The sequence below is a fragment of the Salvelinus alpinus genome, chromosome 18 (genome assembly GCF_045679555.1).
Source record: "Salvelinus alpinus chromosome 18, SLU_Salpinus.1, whole genome shotgun sequence".
In the NCBI taxonomy this organism is placed as follows: Eukaryota; Metazoa; Chordata; class Actinopteri; order Salmoniformes; family Salmonidae; genus Salvelinus; species Salvelinus alpinus.
This window is the reverse complement of record NC_092103.1, coordinates 39,875,180-39,888,261: the sequence shown is the minus strand read 5'-3', so window position 1 is coordinate 39,888,261 and position 13,082 is coordinate 39,875,180. Positions and strand designations below refer to the sequence as shown.

The following is a 13,082-nucleotide window of genomic DNA, read 5'->3' as shown; positions in this document are numbered from 1 at the left end:
GAGCTAGTCTTCAGTATGCAATAAAAAAACTACACAAATATCAGTAGGTGATTACAAATAAGTAGCTGAGAGTTTGACTTGTGTAGTAAATACAATGAACAAAAATATAAAAGGCAACACGTAAAGTCCCATGTTTCATGAGCTGAAATAAAACATCCCCAAAATGTTCCATTCACACACAAAATGTATTTCTCTCAAATGTTGTGCTCAAATGTGTTTACTTCCCTATTAGGGAGCATTTCTAACCAAGCCAAGATAATCCATCCACCTGACAGGTGTGGCATATCAAGAAGCTGATCATTACACAGGTGCTGGGGACAATAAAAGGCCCCTCTAAAATGTGCAGTTTTGTCTGGCAACACAATGCCACAGTTGTCTCAACTTTTGCGGGAGCGTGCAGTTAGCATGATGACTGCAGGAATGTCCACCAGAGCTGTTGCCAGAGAATTGAATGTTCATTTCTCTACCATAAGCCACATCCAACATCGTTTTAGAGAATTTGGCAGTACGTCAAACCGGCCTCACAACTGAAGACCACGTGTAACCACGCCAGCCCAGGACCTCCACATCCGGCTTCTTCACCTGCGAGATTGTCTGAGACCAACAACCCGGACAGCTGATGAAACTGTGGGTTTTCATAACTGAAGAATTTCGGCACAAACTGTCAGAAACCGTCTCAGGGAAGCTCATCTGCATGCTCGTTGTCCTTACCAGGGTCTCGACCCGACTGCAGTTTGGCGTCGTAACTGACTTCAGTGGGTAAATGCACAACTTCGATTGCCACTGGAATGCTGGAGAAGTGTGCTCTTCACAGATGAATCACGGTTTCAACTGTACCAGGCAGATGGCAGACAGCATGCATGTTGTCATGTGGGCGAGCGGTTTGCTGATGTCAACATTGTGAACAGAGTGCTCCATGGTGGCGTTGGGGTTATGGTATGGGCAGGCACAGAACACAATTGCATTTTATCGATGGCAATTTGAATGCACAGAGATACCGTGACAAGATCCTGAGACCGATTGTTGTGCCATTCATCCGCCGCCATCACCTCATGTTTCAGCATGATAATGCACGGCCCCATGTCGCAAGGATCTGTACACAATTCTTGGAAGCTGAAAATGTTCCAGTTCTTCCAGGGCCTGCATACTCACCAGACATGTCACCCATTAAGCATGTTTGGGATGCTCTGGCTCGATGTGTATGACAGTGTGTTCAAGTATCCAGCCAATATCCAGCAACTTCACAGAGCAATTGAAGAGATGTGGGACAACATTCCACAGGCCACAATCAACAGCCTGATCAACAGTATGTAAAGGAGATGTGTGGCGCTGCATGAGGCAAATGGTGGTTTATACCTACTAGTTTTCTGATCCACGCCCCTACTTTTTTTTTATAAGGTATCTATGACCAACAGATGCATATCTGTATTCCCAGTCATGTGAAATCCATAGATTAGGGCCTAATGAATTTATTTAAATTGACTGATTTCCTTATATGAACTAAGTTTTTGCCTGTTGTGTTTATATTTTTGTTCAGTGTAAGTATTCAAGCACAGGTATTGAGTATAACTTGTGAGGTAGTGATGAATAGTAAATTAGGTGAGGTTTTCCATTAAGGAGTGGCGATATACTGCCATGGTGGTGACTACAAACAATTGCATAATAAAGACCTGTTCTAAATTGATGGACTCGTAACTCAATGGTCTTAGACTTGATTTCAGCCATAGGGACTAGTGACTCCACTCAAGCACAGGGGACTTGGGACTCGAGTTTAAGTGACTCAACCACAACACTGCTACCCTTACCTTAACCCTAACCTTAACTCTTACTTAACCCCTTAAATGTCAACTTCAATGGGATATGGACATCCCAAGATAGAGCAGACCATTTTGGAACGTTCAGATAGAAATAGGCTATGTAGAACAAAAATGTCTCTGACATGTAGAATAAGAAATCACATCAGCTCTATTCATCACATTTCTATCTGCAACGTTCAAGAACGTTTGGCAACTGAACGTGGCCCTGGGCTAGCGCATGCATTTTACATCTTCAGGCTTGCAACTAATTTACCAAAATAAAATGGAAAACTACATATGAATCAATTCTGCAGTTTTGGTTCCTGGGCGAAACCTCACACAGGTAAGGCGCTCACTAAACAACGCCTCTGCCACTGGATAGTGGGGCTATTGCTTTGGCCTACACAAGTAAGGGTCTTCAGTCTCTTGCTGGCCTACGGGCTCATTCCACTAGAGCAGTGGTTCCCAAACTTTTTAATAGTCCCATACCCCTTCAAACATTCAACCTCCAGCTGCGTACCCCCTCTAGCACCAGGGTCAGTGCACTCTCAAATGTTGTTTTTGCCATTGTTGTAAGCCTGCCACTCACACACTACACATTTATTAAACATAAGAATGAGTGTGAGTTTTTGTCACAACCCGGCTCGTGGGAAGTGACAAAGAGCTCTTATAGGACCAGGGCCCAAATAATAATAATCAATAATTTTGCTCTTTATTTAACCATCTTACATATAAAACCTTATTTGTTCATTTTAAATAGTTAATAACTTACCACAGGTTAATGAGATGGGTGTGCTTGAAAGGATGCACATAACTCTGCAATGTTGGGTTGTATTGGAGAGAGTCTCAGTCTTAATCCTTTTCCACACACAGTCTGTGCCTGTATTTAGTTTTCATGACAGTGAGGGACCGAGAATCCACTCTCACATAGGTACATGGTTGCAAAGGGCATCAATTTTCCAAGGCAGGATACTCTGAGCGCAGCCCAATCCAGAAATCTGACAGTGGCTTCTGATTGAATTCAATTTTCACAGAACCGCTTGTTGCAATTTCGATGAGGCTCTCTTGTTCAGATATCGGTAAGTGGACTGGAGACAGGGCATGAAAGGGATAACGAATCCAGTTGTTTGTGTCATCCGTTTTGGGAAAGTACCTGCATATCCAACTCACTCAGGTGCTTCGCTATATCACATTTGACATTGTCCGTAAGCTTGAATTAATTTGCACACAAAAAAATCATACAATGATGGAAAGACCTGTGTGTTGTCCTTGTTAACGCAGACAGAGAAGAGCTCCAACTTCTTAATCATAGCCTCAATTTAGTCCCGCACTTGAATATAGTTGCGGAGAGTCCCTGTAATTCTAGATTCAGATCATTCAGACGAGAAAAAACATCACCCAGATAGGCCAGTCGTGTGAGAAACTCGTCATCATGCAAGCGGTCAGACAAGTGAAAATTATGGTCAGTAAAGAAACTTTAAGCTCGTCTCTCAATTCAAAAAAATGTGTCAATACTTTGCCCCTTGATAATCAGTGCACTTCTGTATGTTGTAAAAGCGTTACATGGTCGCTGCCCATATCGTTGCATAGTGCAGAAAATACACGAGTTCAGGGGCCATTTTCACTGTAGTGTCCAAAATGTCTTTCAAGCTGTCAGGCATTCCCTTAGCAGCAAGAGCCTCTCGGTGGATGCTGCAGTGTACCCAAGTGGTGTCGGGGACAACTGCTTGCACAAGCGTTACCACTCCACTGTCTCCCTGTCATGGCTTTTGCGCCATCAGTACAAATACAAACATGAGCGGCTACTACGTTTGGCTACATACAAACCGTTAGTGGAATTCCCGCGAGAGAGTCACGGTTAATGTGATTGAATGTTAATTATTTGACTAGGCTACTTGTATTTGACAATATTTTTGGCAGTGAAACGAGGCTACTCAGGTGAGAGAAAAAAACTCACCCAAATGTATATCCCCGTTGGAAAATATAAATGGACTGTTTGAAAATGTGAAGATTTTTTTATTACAAAAAATAAATTACATGGGAATCACATTTTTATTTGGCGTACCCCCGATGGCATCCAGTTTGGGAATACCAGCTCTGGGAAAAGGAGACAATTCAACAGTGTACTGATGTGTTTCAGAACAGTGGACAGCGACCACAATCCAAAGCGGGACAAAGCGCGCTTGTTATGAAATAATATTTGTATTAGTGTTGCACCATTGTTCTTACATAATATAACCATATACATTTTCAGTACCACATGTCTTTGAGTGATGGACCCCTTCGACGGCATTGCGCGTACCCCAGTTTGGGAATACCGGCACTAGAGGAATGGCTACATCCTGGGCTTTATTTAAGGGCATTTCTATCCAAGATATTTGCTCAGCAGCGAGTTGGGCTTTGCCTCATACATTTGCAAAGTTTTATAGGCTCGATGTCACTGCACCGACCCTGGAGTATACTGATTTACGTGTAGGATCTTCTGAGGGGCAATGCCCATTTGTGGGATATATAGCACAGGGCAGTCGGTCGTCAGGATAAGCTTGTCTGGCAATAAGGAAGTCAGTATATCCCATAGTGAAATACCTAAACAAATACTTGAAAGAGAACTATAGGTTACGATAGTTCTCTGATTGTATGAGTGAGATATTTCACCAGAACACCCTCCTTGGATGAGCGAGGAAGAGGTTTGGCTTATTCTTGAATGACTCAGAGAAGCTGCATAGGGTAGGAGGGACACCCTTCCCGGACGCACATCTCGACGTCCAGCCAATCATGGCTGGCGTAGTGTAATAAGGCTTCTGAAGAATAAACTGGAGGCGTATCCCATAGTGAAATACCTCACTCATACTACCAGAGAACCGGGGTTACAGTTTTAACCTATAGTTCTGTCACTTTACTTCCTCCAGCGATTTTGGAACTTTTGCTGTTGAAAAGCGATATCCCAAGTATAAATACAGTAAAGTATACACAGTAAAGGGTACAAAAAAGGAACACATTGTATTAGTAACACGAGCCGACTGCTCATCCCACTTTGGTAATACGTGGCAATGTCTGACGTCATTAGAACGCGGCCATCTTTCCACAGTTAGTGCGTTTGCTACTTCTCTTTTGGCTCAATACATTGGAAAGTGATTGATTTTCCACCCCACTCGTTTCTCTGGAATATCAAGATTTCAGGTAGGAATGTATGTACTTCAGCGTGCTTCTGTCAAGTGCAAATAAGTCAGTCATTACATTAATGCCTTTGTCTTGCGGTAAATCAGTCTAGCTAGCATGAACCAGCATAACTAACGTTTGCTAGCTAACGTACACGTCTAGCTCTAGTTTGCTAACAGTAACTTAGTTCTAAAACCTCAGGCTCGCAAACAACCTAAAAGTTATAAAATAGTTGTGCGTTTAGTTGGCTATAAAGTTATGTTGCAGTTGACAAGGTGATAACTGAACGAGGTAGCTAGCTGTTGCCTTTAGTTAACTCGTTACATTTGTTTATTTTATAACGTTACATCAAAGGCGAACAATTATTATTGATGGCACAACAGTCTACACTCCACAATTTCATGTAAAACACATGTATGCACACTGTCCATTGATGCACACTCGTGCGCCTCTGCATGATGAAGACGTGGCAACAGCTGACTGTTGGCTAACAACCGGCATTTTGCCAAGAGTTGTATTGGCACAGGCCAGACAGTCACTATTTTATCTTTCTACCATTTTAAAAAACACTATAGAGTAATAAAAGTAGGTAATAATACAATGACCAAAAACAGTAACTCTAGCAAAATCATGTCAACGATGTAACGTTACGCTTGTTATGAAAGTGCCACGTTCTGTGTGTACGAAGTGTCAGTGTGTGTATATACAGAACTCACCTTTATCCCTAGTTCTCCAGTAGTTATCTTATTACCAGGCTTACATCGGCTTCCTACGTTTCATTGGAATAAAGAATACCAACCTATCCAGAGAACTGACGAGTTACAGTGGAGAGAGGGCCATGAGCCAATGGGATATCAATTATCCAATCAGTTAGGAGCTTTAGCCCCCATGTTTTCTGACCTCTGGCCATTCCAACTTAGTCTTGTGTAGAGACCAATAAACGTGCCTCATCTAAGAACTCAAGCTATGTTGTCTAATAATGTGTCCTTTCTTTGATGTGGCAGACCGAAGGCCGGGAAGATGATGGAAGAAAGTGGAATAGAGACCACCCCACCCGCCTCCCCTTCGCCTCCCTCTAGCATGGCAGCCGCAGTCAACCCCCCTCCCCTGACTATGGGTAAGTCACTCATTGATACAGTGGATGCACTGCTTACAACCTATGTTGGTAGCTCCACCAATGGCACAAAATGTAGGCTATACGTCCAGCTTTGGTTCGGTAGACTACCTAATCTGCTAATCTGCATGAAATTGTTCCTACAAATCTGCTAGGTCTATATCCTAAGCCAAGGCACAAAATGCAGCCTTAAATTTTAATGCTAAATATCTATCTTAAAACTGTTCAATCTTCTGGGCTGCATTTCATTCCATAAAGTTGTCCACTCATTTTTGCCTTCATTCATTCTCCTTTACAGAGTAGTCTATTATCAAAAGCTCCACCTAGACTTCTCTGTTGCTTTCACCTATATCAATCCTTTCCGATCTCTGAAAGCAAGGTGGGCATACAATGAGAACAGAGGGGAGAGAGTGTCATTCTGCAATGAAACACAGCCTCAGTTTCTAGCAGTATGTTTCTCTGTAGTCACAACATCAAGCAAGAGATAGGTCAACGGCTTGAGGTCATAGTTTGTCAGTTGTTGGAATGGGATGCAAAGCAGCGGAGGCGATTAGTGCTTGGAACATTGGCATGAGAGACTGTCTGTCCTTGAGTTTGTGTGGGACAAAGGGACAAGGTCGGCTGTTAGGCAGAACTGTGCAAGTCAATTCTGATAATCACCTGCTCACTGTATAACTTTGCAGTAACACAGCAATACTTCTCACAGAAATAATTGGAGCCTTGGGCAAATTATGTTCTCTGAAGTTATAGTGCAATGGAAACACAGCCTGTCCATTGTATTTCTTACAATGGAAATTACATCCCGAAGATTCTCAGAATGTCGACGTAGCCTAGGCTGTACAACGAGCCATTCATTTCAGCCAATGCAGTAGTGCTTAGGGTATTATCAAGTCATTATGTTGGGTTTAAAGGAACAATAGCTAGTGATAGAGAATTGTTTTACACTCGAAGATATAGCTACGCTAAGATTTGGTACAGTAGGGTCTTCGCTCCTACTTTCATGTAAATTGGGTGAATTATCCCTTTAAACATTATCATACTTACCTTATTATTTGTTACTCAATAATACTCTCTTGTTCCTATCCAGGCCTGTCCAGTCCCCTGTCCCTCCCCAGAACCACCGGCATATCCACCTTCGCCACCGAGGGCTTCTCAACCCCCGTCCCTCTCGCTGTCTCCACCTCCATGCCCCCTATCCACTCCTCCGCGCCCCCTCCCTTCGCCAGCCCCATACCCACCCTGTCCTTCCCCCCTCCGCCCATCGGGGGAGCACCTTACACCCCCAGCCCCATGGCCTTCTCCTCCCCCTACCCCTCTGCGCCCCCGATGGGCTCTGTGGCCCCGCCTCCGACCGGTCCGGTGATGTCGGCGCCACCGATGGGCCCGCCCACCACAGGCTTTACCATGAGTGCGGGCTATGACATCACGCGGGGACACGCCGGACGCACACCGCAGACGCCGCTCATGCCCAGTTTCTCCAGCGCTGCCCCGATTACAGGTAAGGCTGCCGACTGGCCGGAGCTAAAGTAGCCACGTGGTGTAGGCTATATTTGCCGATTTGAACTGATTGCAAAGGCCTCGGTATTATCAATAGCTTCTGGTCTGTTAGGTCATCCTCTCTTGATGAAAAGTGCCTGAGACTTCAGTCTGGGTGTATCATTCCCAACACAAGAGTTGTAAATTGGAAATGGAATGGAAGTCAATGTGTGTCCAAGGTGCTCTCTTCCAATGCCTTTTAGTGCTAAACTGAACTGTCATTGCAATGTATGGTGATGGGGAAAGGTGAACAATTTCAGGTGATAACCTTAAGATATTCTCTCACTTGAATCTCTTAGAATGCACATTCAATCATGGTCATCAGTCTGGCACTTTTACTCTGCCCTCTGTGTGTGAGATGGGGAAGGGGTCAGTGGGCTAAAGGGAAAGCTATTATCTGTGGTCAAGCAGAGAGAGAAATAAGCCCACCAATTTGAGCGGCTCAGTGGACTGCCAGGTTCCGGGTTGGCCCTCTCTAGGGCTTGACACACAGACACAGAAACGCACATGGAGAAGAGACACATGCAACCTACTCCACTAGTCCTACCCACTCTCCATATGGACATTTTATTTAGCCTGCCCACACCCCAATGGATATCTATTTTTGTCCGTTGTAAATATGTATATACATGCACAAAAGAGCGTATGTCTCTCAAATGTTATGCGCACATTTGCTCATCTGTTAGTGAGCATTTGTAACCGACCGCCTCGATTCGGTCTTATGTAACAACATTTGAAATTGTATTTTTTAAATTGTATAAAAGTATAGACTCAGAGCTAGAAAATGGTATATCATACACTGCAGTTGAAGGTAGGCTAGTTGAGAACAAGTTCTCATTTAAAACTGCGACCTGGCCAAGAATAAATTCCAGTGGGTCCCAATTCCAGTGGGTAAGAAGTTTACATACACTGAGTTGACTGTGCCTTTTAAACAGCTTGGAAAATTCCAGAAAATGTCATGGCTTTAGAAGCTTCTTATAGGCTAATTGACATCATTTGAGTCAATTGGAGGTGTACCTTTTTATTTTATTTTATTTTTTTACTTCACCTTTATTTAACCAGGTAGGCTAGTTGAGAACAAGTTCTAATTTGCAACTGGCCAAGATAAAGCAAAGCAGTTCGACACATACAACAACACAGAGTTACACATGGAATAAATAAACAAACATACCGTAGAAAAATCTATATACAGTCTGTGCAAATGAGGTAAGATAAGGGAGGTAAGGCAATAAATAGGACATGGTGGCGAAGTAATTACAATATACCAATTAAACACTGGAGTGATTGATGTGCAGAAGATGAATGTGCAAGTAGAAATACTGGGGTGCAAAGGAGCAAGATAAATAAATAAATACAGTATGGGGATGAGGTAGTTGGATGGGCTATTTACAGATGGGCTATGTACAGGTGCAGTGATCTGTGAGCTGCTCTGGCAGCTGGTGCTTAAAGCTAGTGAGGGAGATTTGTCTCCAGCTTCAGTGATTTTTGTAGTTCGTTCCAGTCTTTGGCAGCAGAGAACTGGAAGGAAAGGTGGCCAAAGGAAGAATTGGCTTTGGGGGTGACTAGTGAGATATACCTGCTGGAGCGTGTGCTACGGATGGGTGCTGCTATGGTGACCAGTGAGCTGAGATAAGGCAGAGCTTTACCTAGCAGAGACTTGTAGATGACCTGGAGCCAGTGGGTTTGGCGACGAGTATGAAGCGAGGGCCAGCCAACGAGAGCGTACAAGTCACAATGGTGGGTAGTATATGGGGCTTTGGTGACAAAACGGATGGCACTGTGATAGACTGCATCCAATTTGTTGAGTAGAGTGTTGGAGGCTATTTTGTAAACGACATCGCCGAAGTCGAGGATCGGTAGGATGGTCAGTTTTACGAGGTTATGTTTGGCAGCATGAGTGAAGGATGCTTTGTTGCGAAATAGGAAGCTGATTCTAGATTTAATTTTGGATTGAAGATGCTTAATGTGAGTCTGGAAGGAGAGTTTACAGTCTAACCAGACACTTAGGTTTTTTTTTAGTTGTCCAGATATTCTGTCAGAACTGTCCAGAGTGGTGATGCTGGATGGGCGGGCAGGTGCGGGCAGCGATCGGTTGAAGAGCATGCATTTAGTTTTACTTGCATTTAAGAGCAGTTGGAGGCAACGGAAGGAGAGTTGTATGGCATTGAAGCTCCTCTGGAGGTTAGTGTTGTCTGCGTAGAGGTGGATCAGAGAATAACCAGCAGCAAGAGCAACATCATTGATGTATACAGAGAAGAGAGTCGGCCCGAGAATTGAACCCTGTGGCACCCCCATAGAGACTGCCAGAGGTCCAGACAACAGGCCATCTGATTTGACACACTGAACTTTATCAGAGGAGTAGTTGGTGAACCAGGCGAGGCAGTCATTTGAGAAACCAAGGCTGTTTAGTCTGCTGATAAGAATGCGGTGATTGACAGAGTCGAAAGCCTTAGCCAGGTCGATGAATACGGCTGCACAGTAATGTCTCTTATCGATGGCGGTTATGATATCTTAAGCCTTCGCCCCACCCACCTCTTTAAGGCTTCACATGTGAGGATATTTGCTAAACAGTGATTAGTTTAGTAAACAACCAAAGACTAAAAGTGGTGAAAGTAGCCTACTATAAGGAAAAACTCCAGGTAAAAATACACTATCTTGTCCTTGGCCTACACCCTAATCTGACTTTGGTCCAGGTCATGTTATTCTTCACATTACTGTCTCTGGTAAACACACACAATATCAAATAAAAAGTTGATTTGTCACATGCACAGGATACAGAAGGTGTAAACAGTACAGTGAAATGGTTACTTTCATAGTAGCAATATCAAAAACAGAAAGTGCCCAGATAAAAATATTTTATAATTATTAGATGACGCTTACCTGACACACTTGTCTGAATTGATGGGTCATGTGAAGAAAATGCTAGAACCAACCCCCAGCCACATCAGGCTAAGTGGATGGGTCATTTAATCATCTGGTGAAGTGTTTCGTTTAGACATGTAGCTAGCTAACTAAACAATGAACCGGCATAATCCCAACTCATACTACTACCAACCAATACAATTTATGTCATAGCTGTAGTATGAATCTGCAGGTATCTAAAGATAACCAACCAGGTTCAATGTTAGCTAGCTAACATTAGGCTATAGTTAAGAATGCAAATAGTTCTGTGATTCGAATAATATTACTACACAGCGAGCCAGCAAGCTAATGTTCACTAGCTAGCTAACAGTTTAACTTGCAATGAAAACAACTTTCTGACGAAGTTAGAAATGTATAATATCTGAAAATGTAGCTAGACTCTTATCCGTATACATGGATGAACGCTTCACGGCAGACATTTAACTCTGTTTTGTTTGTAGCTACATCTCGTTTGGCCAGCGTTGTCAAGTCCAGTGGAGGCTGGTGACTTGAAAATTTGAGGATGGAAGACCCATGGTATAGTCGCAGAACGATCGGCAAAGCGCATTTGAAAAATCATCAAAGAGCTATGATTTTAACCTAAAACTTTTAAAGACATTTATAATACAATATTATGGGGAATGGGAATAAGAGGGCTACTTTGTGTTGGGAAGGGCAGCAGTGATTGAATGAGGCATGAGTAGAGGTGTTCAGAGTAGAGGTCGACCGATTATGATTTTTCAACGCCAATACCGATTGTTGGAGTACCAAAAAAGCCGATACCGATTAATCGGCCGATTTCCTTTTTATTTATTTGTAATAATGACAATTACAACAATACTGAATTAACACTTATTTTAACTTAATATAATACATCAATAAAATCAATTTAGCCTCAAATAAATAATGAAACATGTTCAATTTGGTTTAAATAATGCAAAAACATAGTGTTGGAGAAGAAAGTAAAAGTGCAATATGTGCCATGTAAGAAAGCTAATGTTTAAGTTCCTTGCTCAGAACATGAGAACATATGAAAGCTGGTGGTTCCTTTTCACATGAGTCAGGAGTAACAATGGCTGCCTTTCTCCTTTTCGCACAACTCACTCTGAGAGCCCCCACCTATCCACTTACGCAATGTGGTCGTTCACGCTCATTCTTCAAAATAAAAGCCTGAAACTATGTCTAAAGGCTGTTGACACCTTAAGGAAGCCATAGAAAAAGAAGTCTGGTTGATATCCCTTTAAATGGGCAATAGGGATGCATAGGAACAGAGAGGTTTCAAAAACAGGGGCACTTCCTGATTGGATTTTCCTCAGGTTTTAGCCTGCAATATCAGTTCTGTTTAACTCACAGACAGAATTTTGACAGTTTTGGAAACTTCAGAGTGTTTTCTAGTTTCGGGGGCTGAGAAATAGGCAGTTTCAAATGGGTACGTTTTTTTAGCCAAAAACGAAAATCCCGCGCCCTAGCCTTAAGAAGTTTTAAGAAAGGCATTGATGTTTATGGTTAGGTACACGTTGGAGCAACGACAGTCCTTTTTCGCAAATGCGCACTGCATCGATTATATGCAACGCAGGACACGCTAGATAAACTAGTAATATCATCCACCATGTGTAGTTATAACTAGTGATTATGATTGATTGATTGTTTTTTATAAGATAAGTTTAATGCTAGCTAGCAACTTACCTTGGCTTCTTACTGCATTCGCGTAACAGGCGGCCTCCTCGTGAGGCAGGTGGTTAGAGCGTTGGACTAGTTAACCGTTAGGTTGCAAGATTGAATCCCTGAGCTTACAAGGTAAAAATCTGTCATTCTGCCTCTGAACAAGGTAGTTAACCCACCGTTCCTAGGCCGTCATTGAAAATAAAAGTGTTCTTAACTGACTTGCCTACTTAAATAAAGGTGTAAAAAAAAAAAATGATTTTCCGATTGTTATGAAAACTCGAAATCGGCCCTAATTATTCGGCCATTCCGATTTAATCGGTTGACCTCTAGTTCAGAGGCTTGACTTCAGTGCAGGACAGGGTTGAGGCTTCAGTACAGAAAAAGGCTCATCATGGATTGTGTTGGAAAAGAGCCCAACTCCTCCACTAAGGGCAGGACAGGATTTGACTCTGAAAACAAAACTTTAACACACAGTTAGACTAAAGAGCTAAGAATGAGTTAGTCCAAGCAAGGAGTGAAATCACATTGTGTATGTGATTGACTCTACATATTAATTAAATAAAATGTATAGGGGTACTCGCAGTGCTTGGAGAGGAAATATTCAATGTGCCAGTGGATGAAAGGGAATATGGGGAATAACAGACAGCGGAGGACCAGGGCTGTTCAGTTCTTCAGAGGGCCATGGGTGGGGCATGGGGGAAATACTGTTGAAAACAACATTTTAAATGAATATCAATTCATACAAAATTGGTAACATAATTGTAAATGAAATTAAACTAATGTAAACATTATTATAATGGGGAACTATCTACTTTTAAATCCTTACTTTTAAAGAAGTCCATTCTACTCAGTCTACTTGGCATACTGGTCGATGGCCTTTTCGTACCAGTGAGGATTTTCTTAATTCATTT

General features: G+C 42.6%; 1 protein-coding gene across 2 annotated transcripts in view; it reads left to right on the top strand.

Annotated features, from left to right (window-relative positions):
• Positions 1-4,838: 4,838 nt before the first annotated feature.
• prrc1 (proline-rich coiled-coil 1) overlaps positions 4,839-13,082 on the top strand; it is a 38,670-nt gene continuing 30,426 nt past the window's right edge. The window contains exons 1-3 of one of the 2 annotated variants that reach the window (XM_071351300.1): positions 4,839-4,976; positions 5,960-6,072; positions 7,157-7,567. In XM_071351300.1, the coding sequence (XP_071207401.1) occupies positions 5,976-6,072; positions 7,157-7,567 (508 nt within the window). In that variant the 5' untranslated portion in view covers positions 4,839-4,976; positions 5,960-5,975. Of the gene's footprint in view, positions 4,985-5,959; positions 6,073-7,156; positions 7,568-13,082 lie in introns of both variants that reach the window. The other variant, XM_071351301.1, reaches the window with a different exon arrangement.